At 33.1% G+C, this 19,790-nt stretch overlaps 1 protein-coding gene across 1 annotated transcript in view; it reads left to right on the plus strand.

Moving 5' to 3' along the window:
- The window catches only part of VWA8 (von Willebrand factor A domain containing 8), a 404,132-nt gene that overhangs the window by 152,885 nt on the left and 231,457 nt on the right, over positions 1–19,790 (plus strand). Inside the window, exons 17-18 of the mRNA XM_051983869.1 lie at positions 4,539–4,654; positions 14,638–14,744. Of these exons, the coding sequence (XP_051839829.1) occupies positions 4,539–4,654; positions 14,638–14,744 (223 nt within the window). The remainder of the gene's footprint in view (positions 1–4,538; positions 4,655–14,637; positions 14,745–19,790) is intronic.

Genomic DNA, 19,790 nt, shown 5'->3' on the forward strand with positions numbered 1-19,790 from the left:
CTAAGTCACCTTCATTGGCTTTTTTTTTTTTCATTAATTCCCTTGAAATTCTTGACCTTTTGTTCTTCCAGATGAATTTTGTTATTTTGTTGTTATTTTTTCTAGGTCAGTAAAATAGTTTCTTGGGAGTTTGATTGGTATAGCACTAAATAAATAGATAAGTTTAGGTAGTATTGTTATCTTTATTATATTCTCTCGATCTATCCAAAAGCACTTGATATTTTTTTTCAGTTGTTTATATCTGATTTAATTTGTGTGGAAAGCGTTTTGTAGTTTTGTTTATGTAGTTCCTGACTTTCCCTTGGCAGATAGATTACCAAATATTTTATACTATTGACAGTTAATTTAAATGGAATTTCTCTTTGTATCTCTTGCTGTTGGATTTTGTTAGTGATGTATAAAAATGCTGATGATTTATGTGTATTTATTTTGTATCCTGCAACTTTGCTAAACTTGTGAATTATTTCTAATAGTTTTTTAGTTGATTCTCTAGGGTTCTCTAAGTATTATCTGCATATCATCTGCAAAGAGTGATAATTTGGTTTCCTCATCACCTACTCTAATTCCTTTAATCTCTTTTTCTTATCTTATTGCCAAAACTAGCATATCTAATACAATATTGAATAGTAATGATGATAGGTTTCACAACCTTGATCTTATTGGGAATGGTTCCAGTTTACATGTTTACATATGATGCTTGCTGATTGTTGTATAGATAGATGCTACTGACTATTTTAAGGAAAAGTTCATTTATTCCTATAATTTCTAGTGTTTTAAATAGGAATGGATGTTGGATTTTATCAAATGCTTTTTCTGCATCTATTGAGATAATTATATTATTTTTGTTAATTTGGTTATTCATATAGTCAGTTATGCTAATAGTTTTCCTAATATTGAACCAGCCCTGCATTCCTAGTATAAATCCTACTTGGTCATGGTATATTATCTTGGGGATAACTTCCTGTAATCTCTTTGCTAATATATTTAAGATTTTTGCATCAATATTCATTAGGGAGATTGGGATATAATTTTCTTTCTCTATTTTCATCCTACCTGGTTTAGGTATCAGTACCACATCTGTGTCATAGAAGGAATTTGGTAGGAGTCCTACATTCCCTATTTTTTTCAAATAGTTTATATGGTATCAAAGTTAATTGTTTAGTAGAATTCACATGTAAATCCATCTAGTCCAGAGAATTTTTTCTTAGGGAGTTGATTCTTGTTCTATTTCTTTTTGTCAAATGGGATTTTTTAAGTTATTTATTTCCTCTTCTGTTAATCTGGGCAATCTATATTTTTGTAGGTATTCCTCCATTTCACTTAGGTTGTCAGGTTTATTGACATAAAGTTGGGCAAGTAACTTCCAATTATTGCTCTAATTTCTTCTTCATTGGTGGAAAGTTCTCCCTTTTCATTTTTTAGACTAACAATTTGATTTTTCTTCTTTCCTTTTTCTAATCAGATTAACTAAGGGTTTATCTATTTTGTTGGCTTTTTCATAAAACCAACCTTTATTTATTAATTCAGTAGTTTTTTAACTTTCAGTTTTATTAATCTCTCCTTTATTTTTAGAATTTCAAGTTTGATATTTGATTGGGAGTTTTTGATTTGTTCTTTTTCTAGCTTTTTTAGTTGCAAGCCCAATTCATTGATCTTTTCTTTCTCTATTTTATGCAATTAAGCATCTAGAAATATAAAATTTCCCCTTATTAGTGCTTTGATTGCATCCCACAAATTTTGGTATATTGTCTCATTATTGTCATTCTCTTGGATGAAATTATTAATTATATCTATCATTTGTGATTTCACCCATTCATTATTTAGGCTGAGATTATTTAGTTTCCAAATATTTTTGCTCTATTTTCTCCTGGCTTTATATTGCATGCGATTTTTATTGTATCGTGATCTAAAAAAAATACATTTACTATTTCCACCTTTCTGCATTTTATTTTAAGGTTTTTATGCCCTAACGCATGGTCAATTTTTGTATAAGTTCCATGAACTGCTGAGAAAAAAGTAAACTCCTTTCTGTCTCCATTTAATTTTCTCCAAAGATCTAATATACCTAGCTTTTCTAACATTTTGTTTATATCCTTAACATTTTTCTGATTTATTTTGTGGTTCGATTTATCTTGTTCTGAAAGATCTATCACAAGTTGAGATACCTCACTAGTTATGTTTTGCTCTCTATTTCTTCTTGCATCTCTCTTAACTTCTTCTCTGTTAAAGACTATGCTTAGGTGAAGGGGCAGGTCAGTTCTCTGACAGCATCCACAGCTGTGAATCATAAACTTAAAGGAATTGCAAAGCAGCCTTTGCAGATGTTCTTTGTGGATTGGGAATGAAATAAATTGGAGGCAAGAGGAAAGAGATCAGAGAATGCAACTGCCTCTCAATCTCCTTGTATCATCATCATCATCCTCTCACATGAAGAGATTCATTCTACTGGTCTGAGTTAGACCTCCAGCAGCCACTAGCAGGTGGCTCCTGTATCACAACACTCCTCTAGGAATTTCCATGCTATATCACTTTGTGCATATATGTTTAGTATTGTTATTGCTTTATTACCTATGATACCTTTAGTAATACTTAGACAAAAAAGAGAAAAACTTTGGTTCTCTGGCCTTGTGACCTGATCACTTCTATGTCAGGGAGCCAGCAAGATATCAGATGTTTCTTTCATGGGTGAACATTTCAGTTTCTAGAAGATGCAGCAATTTATTTTAATTAAAAACTGCTAGAATCTGTGTTTAAAATGACAAATTTTCAGATAAGCTTGCTTTAATGGGTCAAGAAAAGTTCTGTTTAGTAAAAATGAGCAAATTCAAGTATTAAGTCATAAAAAAAATTTTTTTTAAAGTTAGATTGTTAGAAGTGGACCTCTTTGAGAAATACCAGATGGTGGACTGTAGGATATTGTGGTCTCTCGGTCATTTGCATTTAATTACTTTACAGTTTAATATAGTAAAACACTCAAAATATAAAATAACTTGAGAGCCTGTGAGATGATTAACTAGATTGTAACTTTTATAGGTGAGGTTTGGTAAGATTTTACCTCATAAATTTATGATGTATCATGGAGTATTATGAGCTCTGATTTATGGGCATAAGAATAGAGGAAAACTGAAGAAATGGACATGAATAATAAAATGGTCAGCTTTGTTAGAGCTGAAGAAGGAGTAATTGAAGCAATCAGCTGTCAGAATTCTTCATTGCTTGAAGGAATTGATTAAAAGCAACTAATGCTATTGAGTATCACTTAGAGTTTGAAAGAGGTGAACCTTTTATGGAAGTTGCCTGTACTGTAAAGAATCCCAGTGAGTAAGGGATATTAAGTAAGTCTCAGCCATGTCTTTTGTGTAACTTCTTTTTACTGAGAATATGAAAATGTGCTTGCAGTTGTGTTGATAGAATGCCAAGAAAACTTAAAGAAAAGAAGGCCATCTTTTCTTATGCATTAATCATTGAATATCCTTTATTGCAGGCCTATGTTTACTCCAGAAACCTGGCCAGTTTCTTGATTAAACACAGTCCTCCTAAAAGAATGAACAGATATTCTTCTTGGTGGGCCTCTTATGATGGAGCATCCTGTACCTGGGAGGCTACTAGGTCTCAAGAGTCATGTATCAAATGAGAATACTTAGCATAGTGGCTTCTTTGTTCTCAGCCTATAAAAACCACTTAGTGTAAAGGGACTTTGAGGATTTGGGATAGCAAGTCTTGTACAAACTTGCCTAGCAATGGTTCCCACTCAAGAAAGGGAAGAAATGCAAATGATGTAGAAATATCCTTGAATGTATTTGATCTTAACTATTTGCTGGATTAAAAACAGTTTGATTGAATTTATTTACACCAATATATGACATCCCATCAATCTTCCTGGCATTATTTATCTTTTATTGGAGCATGTTTATTAACTCAAATTAATCCTTATTTGAGGAATTTCAATCAGGTTAATCAAGTTTCATGTAAAATTTTAGACTATATAAGAAACAATTTTATTATGGTAGAAAGGAACCATTGTATTCCAGCTACTTGAAACAGTTTGAACCCTCTTTTCTTCTGCTGTTTCTGAACTTAGAATTTCTGAAAGCCTTATGTTTTGGATAAATTCCCTTGGTAGATACATTTCTTTGGGGTTGGTACAAAATAGACTGGAGTTTCCATTTTTATGTGTGGATCATTTATTTATCAGGCATGTGTTAATAAACAACAGGCTTTCTTATGAAATTTGCTTTAAATTCTGATTATTATTTTGTGATATGTTCTCTGACTCCATAAAAATAGCATAGTAGAATTAAGAACTTGCACTTAGTAGGTTTTCAGTGAATTTTTGAATTAAATTAAATTGGTGAATATATTTGTATGTTGATAAATTTAGAAATTTATGGGTGTTTTAATTCCTAGAATGTTTAAAATTTTTATCATTAGTTTTTATCTTTCCTTTTAAAAGTTATGAAATATTCTGCTATAATATGTGAAAGAATCTGCAGCACATTGAAAGAAGTCACTAACAAATTTCCTTTGCTTTTTAATAGGCACAGTCGCTTGCAGCATCTCTGTCTACCCGGCAGCTATTACGAATTACTCGTCGATTATCGAAGTATCCTGAAGAAAGTCTTCACAGGGCTGTAAATAAAGCCTGTCTTTCCAGGTAGACATATCTTATATTCTTGTCAAAAGTAAATTCTCTGTGATTTTGTAAGTTTGAATAAGTATCAGAATGCTAACTAAAAGTTATAACATTACAGCTTTTAGAGTTGGAAAAGACCTGAATGATGTTGTTTTTTATAGTTGGAGAAATGAGGATTAAAGAATACAGTTACTAAGTAACAGGCCTAAAATTTGTACCAAAGCCTTCTTTTTTTTATAAAAAAAAAAAAATGCCTTTATTTATTTCATTAAATATTTCCCAATGACATGTGAAAAAATGTTAACAATCATTTAAAAAAATTTTGATTTCCAAATTGTCTCCTTCCCTCCTGTTCATCCCTGCTCTTTAAAAAGGCAAGCAATTTGATTTTGGTTATATCTGTGAAATCATACAGAATATATTTTTATATCATCCATGTTGCAAAAGAAAACACAAACAAAATAAAACAATAAAAATTAAGAAAAAAAATTTTGAAGTATGTTTTAATCTGCATTCATTGTTCAGTAGTTCTCTGTTTTGAGGTGAATAACATTTATAAATCTTTTGGAATTGTGCATCAAAACCTTATGAGACCTCCCCTCAAAATCATTGTTCTTTCCACTGTTGCATTGCTGTTCCAGGCTTGCAGACAAATCTGAGAGATTAACCTTCAGAATCTCCAGTGTATTTGCTAAATTTTTATGAACACATGAAACAATGCTGATCTTTATCTTATTGATTGTTGCTATTTCCCATATTTTTAGGCTAAAAAAACCCAATCATTTGCCTATGAATTCCATTTCACATATAATTTAATGAACTGACTAATAAACATTTATGAAGCATTTGATTTATGCCAAGCACAAACATAATGAATGAAACTATCAATCCTTCTAGAAGTTTATGTTCTAAAGGGATATATAGAAGTATATATAGTATAATATATTATATATTGACATAAAAAAGACAAATATAAAATAGTTAAAGACAGGTTATTTAAGGCATTATAAATACAAGTTAGAGTTTTTTGCAGGCCAGCTCACCCCAGAGCAATGAAATGAAGTACAGGGAGACCCAGGATGGTGAAGAGGCTTTCACCTGTTGGGGAATCTAGTGGCAAGTACAGCATTGTTTGCTACTCTGTTCAGGTTCAGAAGTTCAGTGGATCAGCAAAGTAGCTGTGAGACTTCCAGTGCAACTACAGAAAGCAAATAGTGAGCCCCTGAAATCCAGCATTAACTCAGGACTTGACCATGCCCATCCAAAATGGGAAGGAAGATGGTAGCAATAGTCCCAGGGCTGCGTTAAGCCACCGTTGCCTGCAGAGGAGGCTTGGAACAATCTTCACTTTGCCCTAAGAGCAGACCTCAACCTTTAAAAATGAGCAAAAAAGCAAAAAAGAGCTTTGACCATAGAGAGTTTTTATGGAGACAAGGAAGAACAAACCTCAAACTTTGAGGACACTAAAGATAAAACAGCTCCAGATAAAACCTCAAAGAATAATATAAATTGGTCTCCATCTCCAATGCTCTCTTGGAACAATTCAGAAAGGACCTTAAAGAGATTTAGAAGAAAAATTGGGAAAGTAAATGAGAGTTCTGGGAAAAAAAAAACACAGAAATTATCTTTAAAAAATTATTCTTTAAAGAATAGTTTTGGCAAAATGGAAAAAAGAAAATAACTCCTTGAAAAATAGAATTTCTGAAATGGAAAAAAAAAACATCTAACAAACAAAACAATTCTTTTGAAAGTTCAATTGGCCAAAGGCAAAAGGAGATAAAAAACTAACTGAAGAAAATAATTCATTAAAAAGTAGAATTGAACAAATGGAAATGAATGACTCAATGAGACATCAAGAATCAGTCAAACAAAACCAAAAAAAAAAAAAAAGAAAAAAATAGACGAAAACGTAAAATATCTCATCAGAAAAACAATCAACCTGGAAAATAGATCCAGGAGAGACAATTTAAGAATTATTAGGCTTCCTAAAAACCACAATGAAAAAAAGAGCATAGCCTACATATTTTTAAAAATCACCAAGAAAAACTGCTCTGATGTCCCAGAACCAGAGGGTAAAATAGCCTTTGAAAGAATGCATTGATCACCTAAAATGGACCAGAAAATGAAAACTCCAAGGAATATCGTAGTTAAATTCCAGAATTATCAGATCAAGGAGAAAATATTGCAAACAGCCAGAAAGAAACAATTCAAATATTGAGGAGCCACAATCAGAATTACCTAGGTCCTAGCAGCTTTCACTTTAAAGGATCTAAGGGCCTGGAATATGATATTCTGGAGAGTAAAAGAACTTGGACTATAGCCAAGAATCATTTATCCCTAAAAATTAAGCATTTTCTTTCTGGGAAAAAAGATGGACATTCAGTGAAATAGGGGATTTTTATTTATTTTTGAAGAAAGCTGAACAAAAAATTTAATCTTCAAATCAGAACTCAAGAGAAGCATAAAAAAGGTAAAAAGGGAAGGAAAAAAACCTATTTTTTTTAAGGTTTAAATGTTTATATCCCTATTTGGGAAGATGACATGTTTAATTCTTGAGAACTGTATATTTGTTAGAGGTATACTAAAGGGTATAGGTATTTAATTTTATTTTACTGTGATGATATTTAAAAAAAAAAAACTATGGGTGGAAAAAAGGATTGTATGGAAGAAGACAGAAGGGGAGGTAAAATGGGATAAATTACAACACATGAAGAGGCAAATAAGACCTGTCAGAGTTGAGGGAAAGAAGGAAGGAAGATGATTAAGCATTGTGTAAATCTTAATCTCATCATGTTTGGCTCAGAGAGAGAATATCAGATATATTTAATTTAATATAGAACTTGTCTCATCCTAAAGGGAAGTGGAAGGAGAAAGGTGGAAAGGAAAAGAGGAACTAATAGAAGGGTAAACAGAAATAGAAAGAGAAAAAGGATAAGAAAGGGGGAGGAACTATAAAAGGGGAAGGCAGATTGAGGTGGTGGTGGTCAGAAGGAGGGAAAGGGGGAAAGAGAAAAATATAATTTAATCAAAATAAGATGATGGGAAATACAGAGCAAAAGCAGATAGCAGACTGGATTAAAAGCCAGAATTCTACAATATGTTTACAAGAAACACATTTAAAGCAGAGTGATCCATACAGAGTAAAGGTAATAACTTGGAGCAGAATCTATTATGCTTTACCTGAAGGAAAAAAACAAAACAAAAATGTTCCTGATCTCAGATAAAGAAAAAGCAAAAAATACATCTAAATAAAAGAGATAAAGAAGGAAACTTCATCTTGCTAAAGGATACTATAGTTAGTGAAGTAATATCATTTATTGCACCAACTGGTATAGCATCCAAGTTCCCAGAGGAGAAGTTAAAGAGAGCTGCAAGAAGAAATAGAAAACTTATACTAGTGGGAGATCTCAGCCTTGCTCTATCATAACTAGATAAATCAAACCACAAAATAAATAAGAAAGAAGTTAAGGGGGTAAATAGAATTTTAGAAAAGTTAGGTATGATCAACCTTTGAAGAAAAGTGAAGGGAGACAAAAAGGAATATACATTTTTCTTGGCGATACATGGAACCTACATAAAAATTGACCATGTATAAAAGCATAAAAACTCAAAACCAAATGCAGAAAGAAATATTAAATGCATCTTTTTCAGATCATGATGCATTACAAATTACCTGTAATACAGGGCCAGGAAAAATAGACCAAATAGTAATTGGAAACACAATAATCTAATTCAAAGGAGTAGGTAAAACAACAAATCATAGACACAATGGATAATTTCATCCAAGAGAATGACAATAATGAGACAGCATACCAAAACTTATGAGATGCAGCCAAAGCAGTTCTTAGGAGAAGTTTTATATCTTTAGATGCTTACTTACATAAAATAGAGAAAGAGAAGATTAATCAATGAATGTAACTAAAAACACTAGGAAAAGAACAAATTAAAAATCCCCAATTAAATACGAAATCTGAAATTTTGAAAATAAAAGGGGAGATTAATAAAATTGAAAGTAAGAAAACTATTGAATTAATAAACAAAACTGAGTTGGTTTTATGAAAAAATCAGCTTAAATAGATAAATCTTTAATTAATTTGATTAGAAAAAGAATTCTTGCTTATATCTATTCTAAATCTCAATCATTGCTGCTACTTATTTCTTCTTGATTCAAGCAAAACAAGACTAATCATCTTTTTTTCCATATTCTCTAATAAACAACTTTCCATCTTCTGTTGCTTAAAGAAATCTATAATAACCCTATAAGCTTTTTCTAGATTAAATATCCTCAAATTCTTTCACCTATATTGTAGATCTATCATATAGAATGATATGGACATTCTTCACTATTATAGTTAACCTCCTCCATGTATTTTCTAGTTTATTAATATGTTTCAAATATAACACCAAGAATATATTAAAAAGTTCTATATAGAGTGTGGCCAGAGTAGAATACAATGGGAATATCATTCCTTATCCTAGATCCCATGCTTCTTTCAATGTGTCTCATCCTTACATATGCTTTTTTTCCCACCATATCAAGCTATGACTAATGTCAAGTCCATAGTATTTTAAAGCTTTCTAATCAAGCTTCTTCACCTTATACTTGTGAAATTGACTTATTTGAACTTATGTAAAAATTTATACTTATATTTTTAAATTTTATTTTTATCAAAATTAATCTTTATAGCCTGTCACCATTTGGGATGGGGAGAGGATCCTGATTCTCTCCTCCATTACATTATGTATACCTACCAGCTTTGTGTCTTATGCAGATTTCATAAACATGCTAATTATAACATTCCATTTATAGATAAAAATGTTAAACACTTCATAATTTATACATAAAAATGTTAAACACGAGGCCAGTTAAAAAATTTCTGGGCAGGATACTAAGCCTTTCTTCCAAGTTGGACCATTCCTTGTTGACTATTTGTGCTTTGTCATTTGACCAGAGCTGAATACACCAAACTTTTCCATCGTCCAGACTACATCTTACTATATTTTCTCCAGTGGTACCAGGAGAAACTGTGTCAAATACTTTATTAGAGTCTGGGTAAAACTACAAGGAATTCTCAATGTACCAAACTAGCAACTCTGTAAATATAGGAAATATAGTCTGTCATTAACTGTTCTTAGCAGAAACAGACTAGGTCTTTGAGATTGCCACTTTCTTTTCTACATGTTCATTCACTAAGCTTTTAATGATATATTTGAGAATTTTTATAGGAATTGAAGTAAAGCTCACTAGCCTAATGGTATGAGACTTTTACTCTCTTTTTTGGAAAATGCTTTCTCCTTCCCTCACCCCCATTCTTATGATATCTCTCCTATTTTCCATGGACTTTCAAGGATCACTGGTTATGGTTAAGTACTCATATCTGCCAGTTGTTTTTTTTTTTTTTTTTTTTCAGCATCTACAATTTAATTCTTCTTGGCCTAATAACTTATACTTATGGACACCCTACATTTCTTCTCTTACATTTTTCTACTTATCCATATTTGAATCCAATAAGACTTAATCTTGAATTCTACTTCTGATACTTAGTAACTGTGTGAACAAGAGCAGGTTACTTCTCTACCCTCTCTGAACTCCTACCACAAGCCCCATATTTACTTTTTATGGGTACTTCATTCATGTGGCTGATATTTACCTGACTCTAACATGCATGGTTTTGTGGCATCCAAAAGAAAATATTAATTTGATGTCAATGAAAATGAAGTATTCAGTCTTGAAATCAATTCCCTTTAAGTACTGTTTATACTTCAATTTCCAAATTTTATTCCTTTCATTTTTATCCGGTGTAATGCATGGAATGCTGGACTTGGAGTCAGAAAGACCTAGGTTATAATCCCAGCTCTGCCAGTGTTAGCTGGGGTCATCCTGCCCAAGTACTTAAAGTCTTTGGGACTCCACTTCTTCATGTATAAGATGAGGGAGTTGGAAAAGATGTTCCCTGAGGCCCCTTTCTGTTCTAAATCTGTGACCTTCTGATCCAACTCTTTAAAGCAATTCCGTAAGTCATAGGATCACAGATGTGTAGCTGTTGGGGATTTCAGAGCCATTTAATTCAGCTCCCTCATTGTAAGTTAAAGAAACAGAGGCCCGGCATCACTTAGATTATAAGCATCAGAGATGGAATTCCAGAGCCAGTGCTCTTTTTTATCACAGTCAGAAAGAATTCCATATAAGAGTTGAAGACAGCATGGACTACTAAGTACTCTATGTCCTTAGTAGTGTGTGACCTTGGACAAGTTACCTAACCCCTCTTAATTCCAGTTTCCTCATCTGTCAAGTAAAGGGACTTCCAAAGTCCCTTCCAACTTTAAATCTATAACCCTGTGATGAATGCTTTCAAAAATTAAGAAGTTAAAAAAAAAACTAAGACATCTTATTATGTTTATCCTTGAGAATAAAACAACCATCAATGGGAATCACTTCTTACTTACTGAAGATTAGGGGGGAAATATTCATGTTAACTAGTTTAATTAATAGCAAATATTAAGGTGTTCAATTTTTACATAATAAACATTAAAAATATTTAGTAATGCGTTGGTATGGTGAATGGAGTAAATTGATCTGAGATCATTAACCATGATAAACTCTATTGATGATAGAAATTCTAAGTTGCACCGATGAAAATTAGCTGGATTCATTATTTTCTTTTTGGTCATAATTCCAATAGATTGGAGTTGGAAACTTGATGGACATCCCTGGAAACCCAATATTTTTAGAATGTGTTAAAAAAAAAATACTGAAAATAACGTATGTATTTTGAACTTACACATATTTCACAGTCTCCAAAATAAGCTGATTATCAGGTGATCATAGCAAAACTTGAATTGTCATCACCTCATATTTGTTTGCAAAAAGAAATGAATAATAAAACAGATATCTTGTATATGTGTCATCTGTTGAATTTAGGTAAACTTTATCATCACCATATCTCAACTTTGCTATTCATCCTCACTGCAAAGGAGGGTGATTGGAAGCCAGAAGGAAAACTGGAAGGAGTGCATATAATGATTGAAGAAAAACACTTTCTACTTTTAGCTAAAACAAAAACTTACATAGAATTTGATTCTGTGGAAAATATTAAAAATTATTGTACATTTATCAACTTCATTTTTAAATGCTTTCCATGTAATCAAATTCTGTTCAAAATCCAATCTGATTTCACTTCAAGCTTGAGCTAAAATTCTTTCTGACCCAGACCAATGGCACTGTATATCTCTCCACAGGCAATTTATAACTGTTAGGTGGTTTTGAGTAATGGACAAAATTAGGAATTTAGTAGAGCTTGAATAGATTAGAAACTGAAAAAAGTTCCATTTTCAAAATAGATCAGAATATAAAATGTCTGTTAAAAATGAAATATATTTGCCATTATATGCATTTCAGAGATGCTTTCTGTTTAATTTAGCAAATAATTATGAAAAATCCACTGGATACTGGATACTGATTGATTTTTAATTGGTAGAGAAAGCCAATCCTATATCCCTAAGATTTCTCAGTACAAGCCTTTCCTACTTTGTTAATGTAACATAAAATGGATTCACTTATTTAAAAGGACCCTAAAATGATTTTTTCTCTGTTAATACAACAACAAGGATGACAAACATTAGTTTATTGTTTACTTTATTTAAGGCATTGTATTTTAGGGTCTGAAGATAAAAGAGAAAAATTAAACAGTCCCTGCCCTCATGAAGTACTGGATGCACATTTGGTATCACACACACACATACACACACACATTTTCACACACATTCACACTTCCTTTTTATTCTCTTTGTAGAGTTTTTTCAACCAAAACTGTTCTCTCTAATGTTCCTAAAGATTTCTTAAATGTAAAAGCTGATGGCTTTTTAAAAAATTACTTTATTTTTCTCAATTACATATAGATAGTTTTTAACATCCATTTTTTAAAATTTTGAGTTCCAAATTTTCTCTTTTCTTCTCTCATCTCCCTCCTTCCTAAGACAATAAGCAATTTGATATTAATTATATATTCCCAATCATGTAAAAATATTTTCATTGTAGTGAAATTATTAGTCTATGTTGTAAAACAAGAAACAGAGCAAAAGAAAAAAATGAAAAAAATAGAGTGAAAAAATAGTATATTTTGATCTGCATTACAACTCTTATCAGTTCTGTCTCTGGATGTGGATGACACTTTTTATCATGAGCTCTTCAGATTTGTCTTGGAACATTGTATTGCTGAAAATATCTAAGTCATTCACCATTGCTCATCATACAGTATTGCTGTTACTTTGTTCAATATTCTCTTTGTTCTGTTTATTTCACTTTGTATCAGTTCATATATATCCATATTTTTCTGAAATCATTAATGATCATTTTTCACCATTTTTCAATCCTTATTCTTCTAGACTCTGTAGTTTCTTCTCCTTCATAAACTTCTTTCCAGGTTTTCTTGATTCTATATTCTCTTCTTTTTCTTCTCCTACCTATTTGATTACTGCTTTCTTAGTCTTCATTTAGGTCAAACCCACAATAATGGTGGTCTTCTTGTTTCCTACTATACCATTGCATTTGGTGATCTCATCATCTCCTATGGATTCATTTATTATCTCTATGCTGATAATTCTCGAATCTACTTATCCAGTCGTACCCTCTGTAATGGTTTCCAGTCTCACATCTCCAACTATCTATTGGTCATATTGAGCTAGATATCCCATAAACATCTTAAACTCAAAATACCAGAATCTGAACTCATTAAATTTTTACCAAAACCATGCTTTCTTCCAAACTTTCTTATTACTCTTGAGAATACCAATATCCTCCCAATCTACCATTCTTTCAAACTTGGTATCATCCTCAATTCTCAATCCCCGCCCCCTTTTCCACCCAATCTTCTAAGTCCTGTGAAATTTTTCTTTCGTAATATTGCTTATATATACCATCTTCTCTTTTGTCACACTGCCACCACTATCCTGGTGTATATCATCATCTCGTCCTGCTGAGATATTGTAACAGTCTCATGATTGGTCTCCTTAACATAAATTTTACCTCACTTTAAGTCCATCTTCTACTCAGTTGCATAAGTGTTCTTCCTAAAGGATGGCTCTGACCACAAATTACATACACACCCTACTTACTAATATCCCAATATCAGACATCATTGTTCATCTGATCTGTAATAATTACAGCAGTACTATTTCTTCTCTCTCTGCCAGTTTTAGCAGCCAGTATTACAGTACTCTTAACAGACCGCAATCTAAACACAACGTTCTTTGACCCTGCTGGAGGAGGAGACCCAATCCTATATCAACATCTATTCTGATTCTTTGGACACCCGAAGTTTATATTCTAATTCTACCAGATTTCAGAATTATTTCTCACATGGTTACATACTATGCAGGCAAAAAAGAACCTTTTGGTTATATAGGAATGGTGTGAGCAATAATATCCATTGGATTCCTAGGCTTCATTGTGTGAGCTTACCATATATTTACTGTCTCCCTATCATCTCCAGGATCAAATATAAAATTCTCAGTTTAGCATTCAAATTCTTCCATATGTCACTCACTCCCACATCCTCTCAGTGCAACTGGCTTTTTTGCTGTCCTTTGAGAAAGACATTCCTCCTGAATGGCCATTTTCACTGGCTGTCCCTCTACCCACCCATTGCTTATATTCTTTTAATTTGCTTATGAGTAGAAAAAAATCTTTTAAGCATTTTCTTTAACATTTTTATATAAATGGACACTTCAAATTACAAATGATTATTACCTATTCTTTAAAGCAAATCTTTGGGTTTATTTGGAAGCTCTTTGTTTGCTTAAATGTATATTTGAAGAGTTGCATTTAGTGTAAAGGATTCTGTAGATATCTCTAATTTGAAATGGTCTTCCTCTGAAATGATTTTAAATTACTGAGACCTTGTACTATACAAAAAAGATTTGGATAATATGTGATTTGTAAGTATTAAAAATTATTAAATTTTAAAGAAGGTTCTTTTAAAATTTCTTTTTCTTTTTTTTCCTAGGTTTTTACCAAGTCTTGCAAGATCAGCATTAGAGAAAAATCTGCTGGATGCTAAAATTGAAGCAACCACTGATAACCATTTAGAACCAGAATCAAAGGATTATAGATGTAAGTTGCTTATACTTTGTCTTCATCCTACTGAGCTTGTCATTTCTGGGATTCTATTAGTCTTTCATCAGTTTCTCTCCTATCTCAATCATATTAAATGAAAAAACATTTATTTAGCAATCAATATGTGCCATGTACTGTGTTAGTTACTAGGGATGCAAATAGAAAAAATAGAAAAAACACGACAGTCCTTGGTCTCAAGACTCACATTCAAATTGGGTGCCACAATACAAAAAGGAATGATAAAAAGTACGCTGAAGGAAGCTGGCAAGACCCTGTCCTTAAGTTATATTAGTAGGACAGATGACAGTAATAGATGTCTGTCAGTTATAAAAGTAAGACAAATGATAAGGCCTGGTAGCCCTCCATCTGATGGGAAGAAATAGCTGGTGACTTAGTAAAGCCACTCAGATGAATTCTAGGTGAACGAGGGCAGAAAACAAAAGAGGAAGGACAAGAGAAGAAGCCCTTCCTGATACCAGGTCTTCCTACATTGGTTTTGGAAGTCCTACTACTGGAAAAACAGGCAAGGGGACAATTTCTCTGGAATACTATGTCAGCTATACATAAGAACCTATGGTGGTTCTTAATTCCTCTTTATCTCAAGCCTAAATGTTTTTAGGGCTTTCTGTAATCTAGTTCCCACTCAGTCTACTCAAACTTAGGAAAACTTTTAGTCTCCAGCAAACCTTTCTTCTATAGTTGAGCCAGTTTCTTAGTTATTCTCTCAACTTGTGATTTTTTAATTCAGTCTTTTTTTGTTTATTATCTTTCCCCAGTTGAAATGTTCCCCTTCTGTAATGGGCCAGAATTATGGAGAAAGGTGTTAACTAAATGGAATTGATAAGACAGTGGTTATCCAGATTAACATGGTGATTAATAGCTCTCTAGTTCCATATGATTGAATTAATTTTATAACAAATAATGGTTCCCTAATGATATAATGATTGGTTTATATTCAGTATGATGAATGGATTTAATTGTAATAGAGTATTTAAGAGTTTAGAGTCAGACCTAGAAAGGGGATCAAACAGACTTGAAGACAGACTTGGAGAAGACAGAGAACTGGAGGCTGGAGCTGGTTGACCTGTCCTCCTGCTTCCCCCACTGAGACCAAGGCCTGTCTGAAGAACCTCCAGAAAGCTAGCCAAACCTCAGGCAAGAAATTAGACCGTGATGGAGACAATAAAGACTTTTGGACTTTAATACTTTATTCTCATGGTGATTACTGTGCTGGAAAGAAGGCTGGTCCAAAGACTAACCAGAACATTATATCCTTCTCTGTAGCTCTTCATTTACTTCCCATCCTTTATAGATTCCACTTTGTCCAGAAAGCTCTCACAAGCTTTAGCATTCCCCATGAATCTTTCCTAGCTTTAATGAGTATTAACCATTTAAAGGTTATAGCTAAGTTATTTCTACTATGTATATATCTGTACATATTTGTCACCTTGAACCAGAAAGAAGCTTAAGAGTCATATAATCCAACCACCTGTCTCGCCTATGAGGTTTCTATTCCGTATCTTTGATGGAAAAATATTGAGCTTTTATTTGTATATTTGTAGTGATGATGAACTAACTGCCTTATAAAAGAACTTTCTATTTGGTTAGAGCTTTCATTATTTAAACAGTCTTTATAATATAGATGACAAGAAATCTTGACTACTGTAACATTTACCCATTGGTAATTTCTCCTGAAGACAGGCAGAAAAAAACATAGAAAATAACTGCTTGCTAGAACTAAGCCTTTAGGGTTATCTGCTGAAGAAGTGTCAAACTCGAGGTTGCCTGAACCAGATTAAAATGTAATTGGGAAATGTTTAAGTAGAAATATAGTATACAAATTAGATAATATTATTTTGTAGTTTTTTAATCAATATGCTCTTAGGGAAATAGTTCTCTTTGAGTTTAATACATTGATCTAGTACAATCTCATTTTATAGATGAAGAGCCAGTCATTGCTCTGACTTGACTTAGAGCTCCAGCTCCCTGACTACTGATCCAGCATTCTTCCAATGAACTTAAACCACAATGCTTTCTTTAAATCTAATACTCTATTCTCAATACAGCTATTTAAATAGTTGGCTCTGCAAAAATTTCCCAGCATCCTGCCGTAGAGAGAGATTTGGGCTCAGAGTCAAAAGCCCAGGAATCAAGTCCATCTCAGTTGTATACTGGCAAGTGATCCTAGGCAACTCATTGAACCTCTCAGTGTATTAATCACCTTTCTTAAGACCATAAATTTCAGCAGCTGCTGATCTTCACTGGGAGAGGAAGTGTCTGCCCCAGACCTCTTTTACCTGATGAAAATACAGTTCTAAAATATAGAACAAACCCAAAATACTTCTCTGGGTCCAATATCACCAGTTCCTTTCACAGTTTCTCATGGTCTTGAATTTTTTCATCATCCTTGTTATTCTCCTTTGAACTTGATTCAATTTATCAATCTCCCTGCTAAATGTTGTTCAGAGAATGAGTACAGCCCTCCAGATGTAGCTGGACCAGGCTGCCTTCTATTAATAGAACCCACAATCACATCAGCTTTCTTTTGGCAGCTTTGTTACACTGTTGGCTAATACCAAGCCTCTAGTTGACTAAAAACTCTATCTTTATTATGTAAATGATTCTTTAAGTCAGATCTGCCCAGGTTATGCTTGTGTAAAAAAAAAAAAAAATTAACTTGAATATAGGACTTAGTCCATGATGTGTTATTGTGAAAGGAGCAATTTGTTTGGGTATCAGAAGATTGAGGTTCAAGAAACTTGTGTGATCATGGGCAAATCACTGAAACCTCTCTGAGGTTTCCTTCTGTTTTCTGTAAAATTGTGACAGTGTTTGTATTGTCTACTTCACAGGTTACTGCTTTGTAAACTTTTCAGTGCTATCCATATGTGAACTTTTATTGTTAATATGATGACATTTCATTAGGTTTGATTTAACTCTCATTCTGGCTTCTTGACATCTTTTAAGTTTTGTTTTGTTTTGTTTTTCCACAAAAAATAGCTTTTTATTTTCAAAATACATACAAAGATCGTTTTCAACATTCGCCCTTGCAAAAACCTTTTTTTGTTCCACATTTTTCCTCCCTTTCTACCCCTACCCCCTCCCCTAGACAGCAAGTAATCCAGTATAGATTAAACATAGATTCTTCTAAATATATTTCCACATTTATCATTGACATCTTTTTTGGGTACTGCTTCTAGTTAAAAGCCAAGGTATAGCACGATATACTGGTGCTATATAGAGGCCACTGGATTTGGTATCAGATGGAGAGCCCCTGTCTTCAGTTCTCACCACTTTATTAACTGGATAACCATGGATTACCTTTCTGCACCCCAGTTTTCTCATCTGTACAACAAAGCCAGTAAAACCAATAGACCTTATCTTGGGTTTATTGTTATAATCAAATGATCTAATATATAGAAAACCCACAATCTTAAAATGTTATAAAAAGCAGCTGTGTCAGATCTGCATATTCTGTCAGGACTTCATTCAGGAATACACATTTGAACCAAATTTTGCATTCTTCCCCCTCCCCTCCTCTCCACCCCCCCTTTTAGCATTCCTAAGAGTTCTATTACTATCTCCTCTAATACTTGGGTCTCAATTCCCACTCAACCATTTTTGGATTACCCTTTTCAGTCTGATGATCATTTTCCTTGGTGATGAAAACAAAAACAAAATGTAATGTCAGAGAAACTGAGCAAGATAGAAATTAGAGAGTATTTGATAGTTTATTAAATATTTATTAAATAGTTAAAAAGTTAATTAATAGTTAAATAATTTATTAAATGGAGAGATTTACTAGGACCAAATGGATCCATGCTTTGGTCCCAGGGTGAATGAGACTATCGTCTCCAAGAATCCAACAAACCATGTCAGTTCTCAAAGACATATATACATGTGGCTCTATGGTAGACTGAGGCAGGGGCGGAGTCAGGGTGCTGAGAGCAGGAGCAGGACTCTGACAGGGTGAGATGAGATGACATAATCAGGGGGAGGCACCCTGGACATGGGGAGAAGCATCATGATAAGATGGCATCTGATATTCTAATAGCTTGGGATGGGGATTCTATCAAGTATTCTGATAAAGAGGGAGAAGAGGTTTTATAGAACTGAAAAGCAGGGAAACCGAGGCAGAACTGAGTCAGGATAATTAGGGAAACTGAGTCAGGAGAATAAAGAGAACTGTGGCATAATATTCCACACTCTCTCTCTTCTGAATAGGAGTTGAATAGTTCAACCTTCTCTGTTCATTAGTGTTTTCTGAGTATCCCAGGTAGCAGCTCTGTCCTTCCCTCTTCCCCCCCCTTTTTTTTTCTTCTTATTTTAGGACTTTGGGTTTTTTTTGTTTTGTTTTTGGTAAGAAGCCATTTACTACAGTGCAATTTTCCACCTTAAATACTCTATCAATATCCTAATAAAGCTTGCTCAAAATTTTGTAAGGTGTTATCTAAAATAGCAGAATTGCCATCGCATTATGCCAAGCAAATGATTGAGTTGATTCATAGAGACAATAGCTACCAAGTTATTAGTTAGCAATCATGCATTCCTATAAGGCTTTCATTGTCTTCTTGATTTTTTTCAAGCGCTCATCTAACTGAGGCTGCCAAGATGAAATTGAATGGAATATGCAAGGCAAATAGACATCTTTCACCTACTCTCTTCAGAAGGCCAGTCTGTTACTATCTTTGCCCTAGAAATGAAGATTTAAAGGCCCCAAGAGAGCTATAACGGTGAAAAACTGTTGACAATTTGTTCTTGTTTTTCACAAGACTTAGCTCATTTTAGACTTCAGCTTTCCTCAGAAAGTATTCTGCTTTTCTTTTGGATTAATCTGGGCTCCTCACAGAGCAAATCTTCATCCCTTCCCCCATTGGAATAAATTAGAATTATATTCTAGAGTTTTACTTTTGAAAGTCTGTTAACTGTTTTGAGCTATTTTTCCTTTTATAGTGCTAGTTCATGGATAGGAATTTTAAAACATTCTTGCTTTTATTTAATTCAAATTTTCCTTTTATGCCAGATCATTTTCCTCCTCTTCCT

Source organism: Antechinus flavipes, chromosome 3 (assembly GCF_016432865.1).
Source record: "Antechinus flavipes isolate AdamAnt ecotype Samford, QLD, Australia chromosome 3, AdamAnt_v2, whole genome shotgun sequence".
Lineage (NCBI taxonomy): Eukaryota > Metazoa > Chordata > Mammalia > Dasyuromorphia > Dasyuridae > Antechinus > Antechinus flavipes.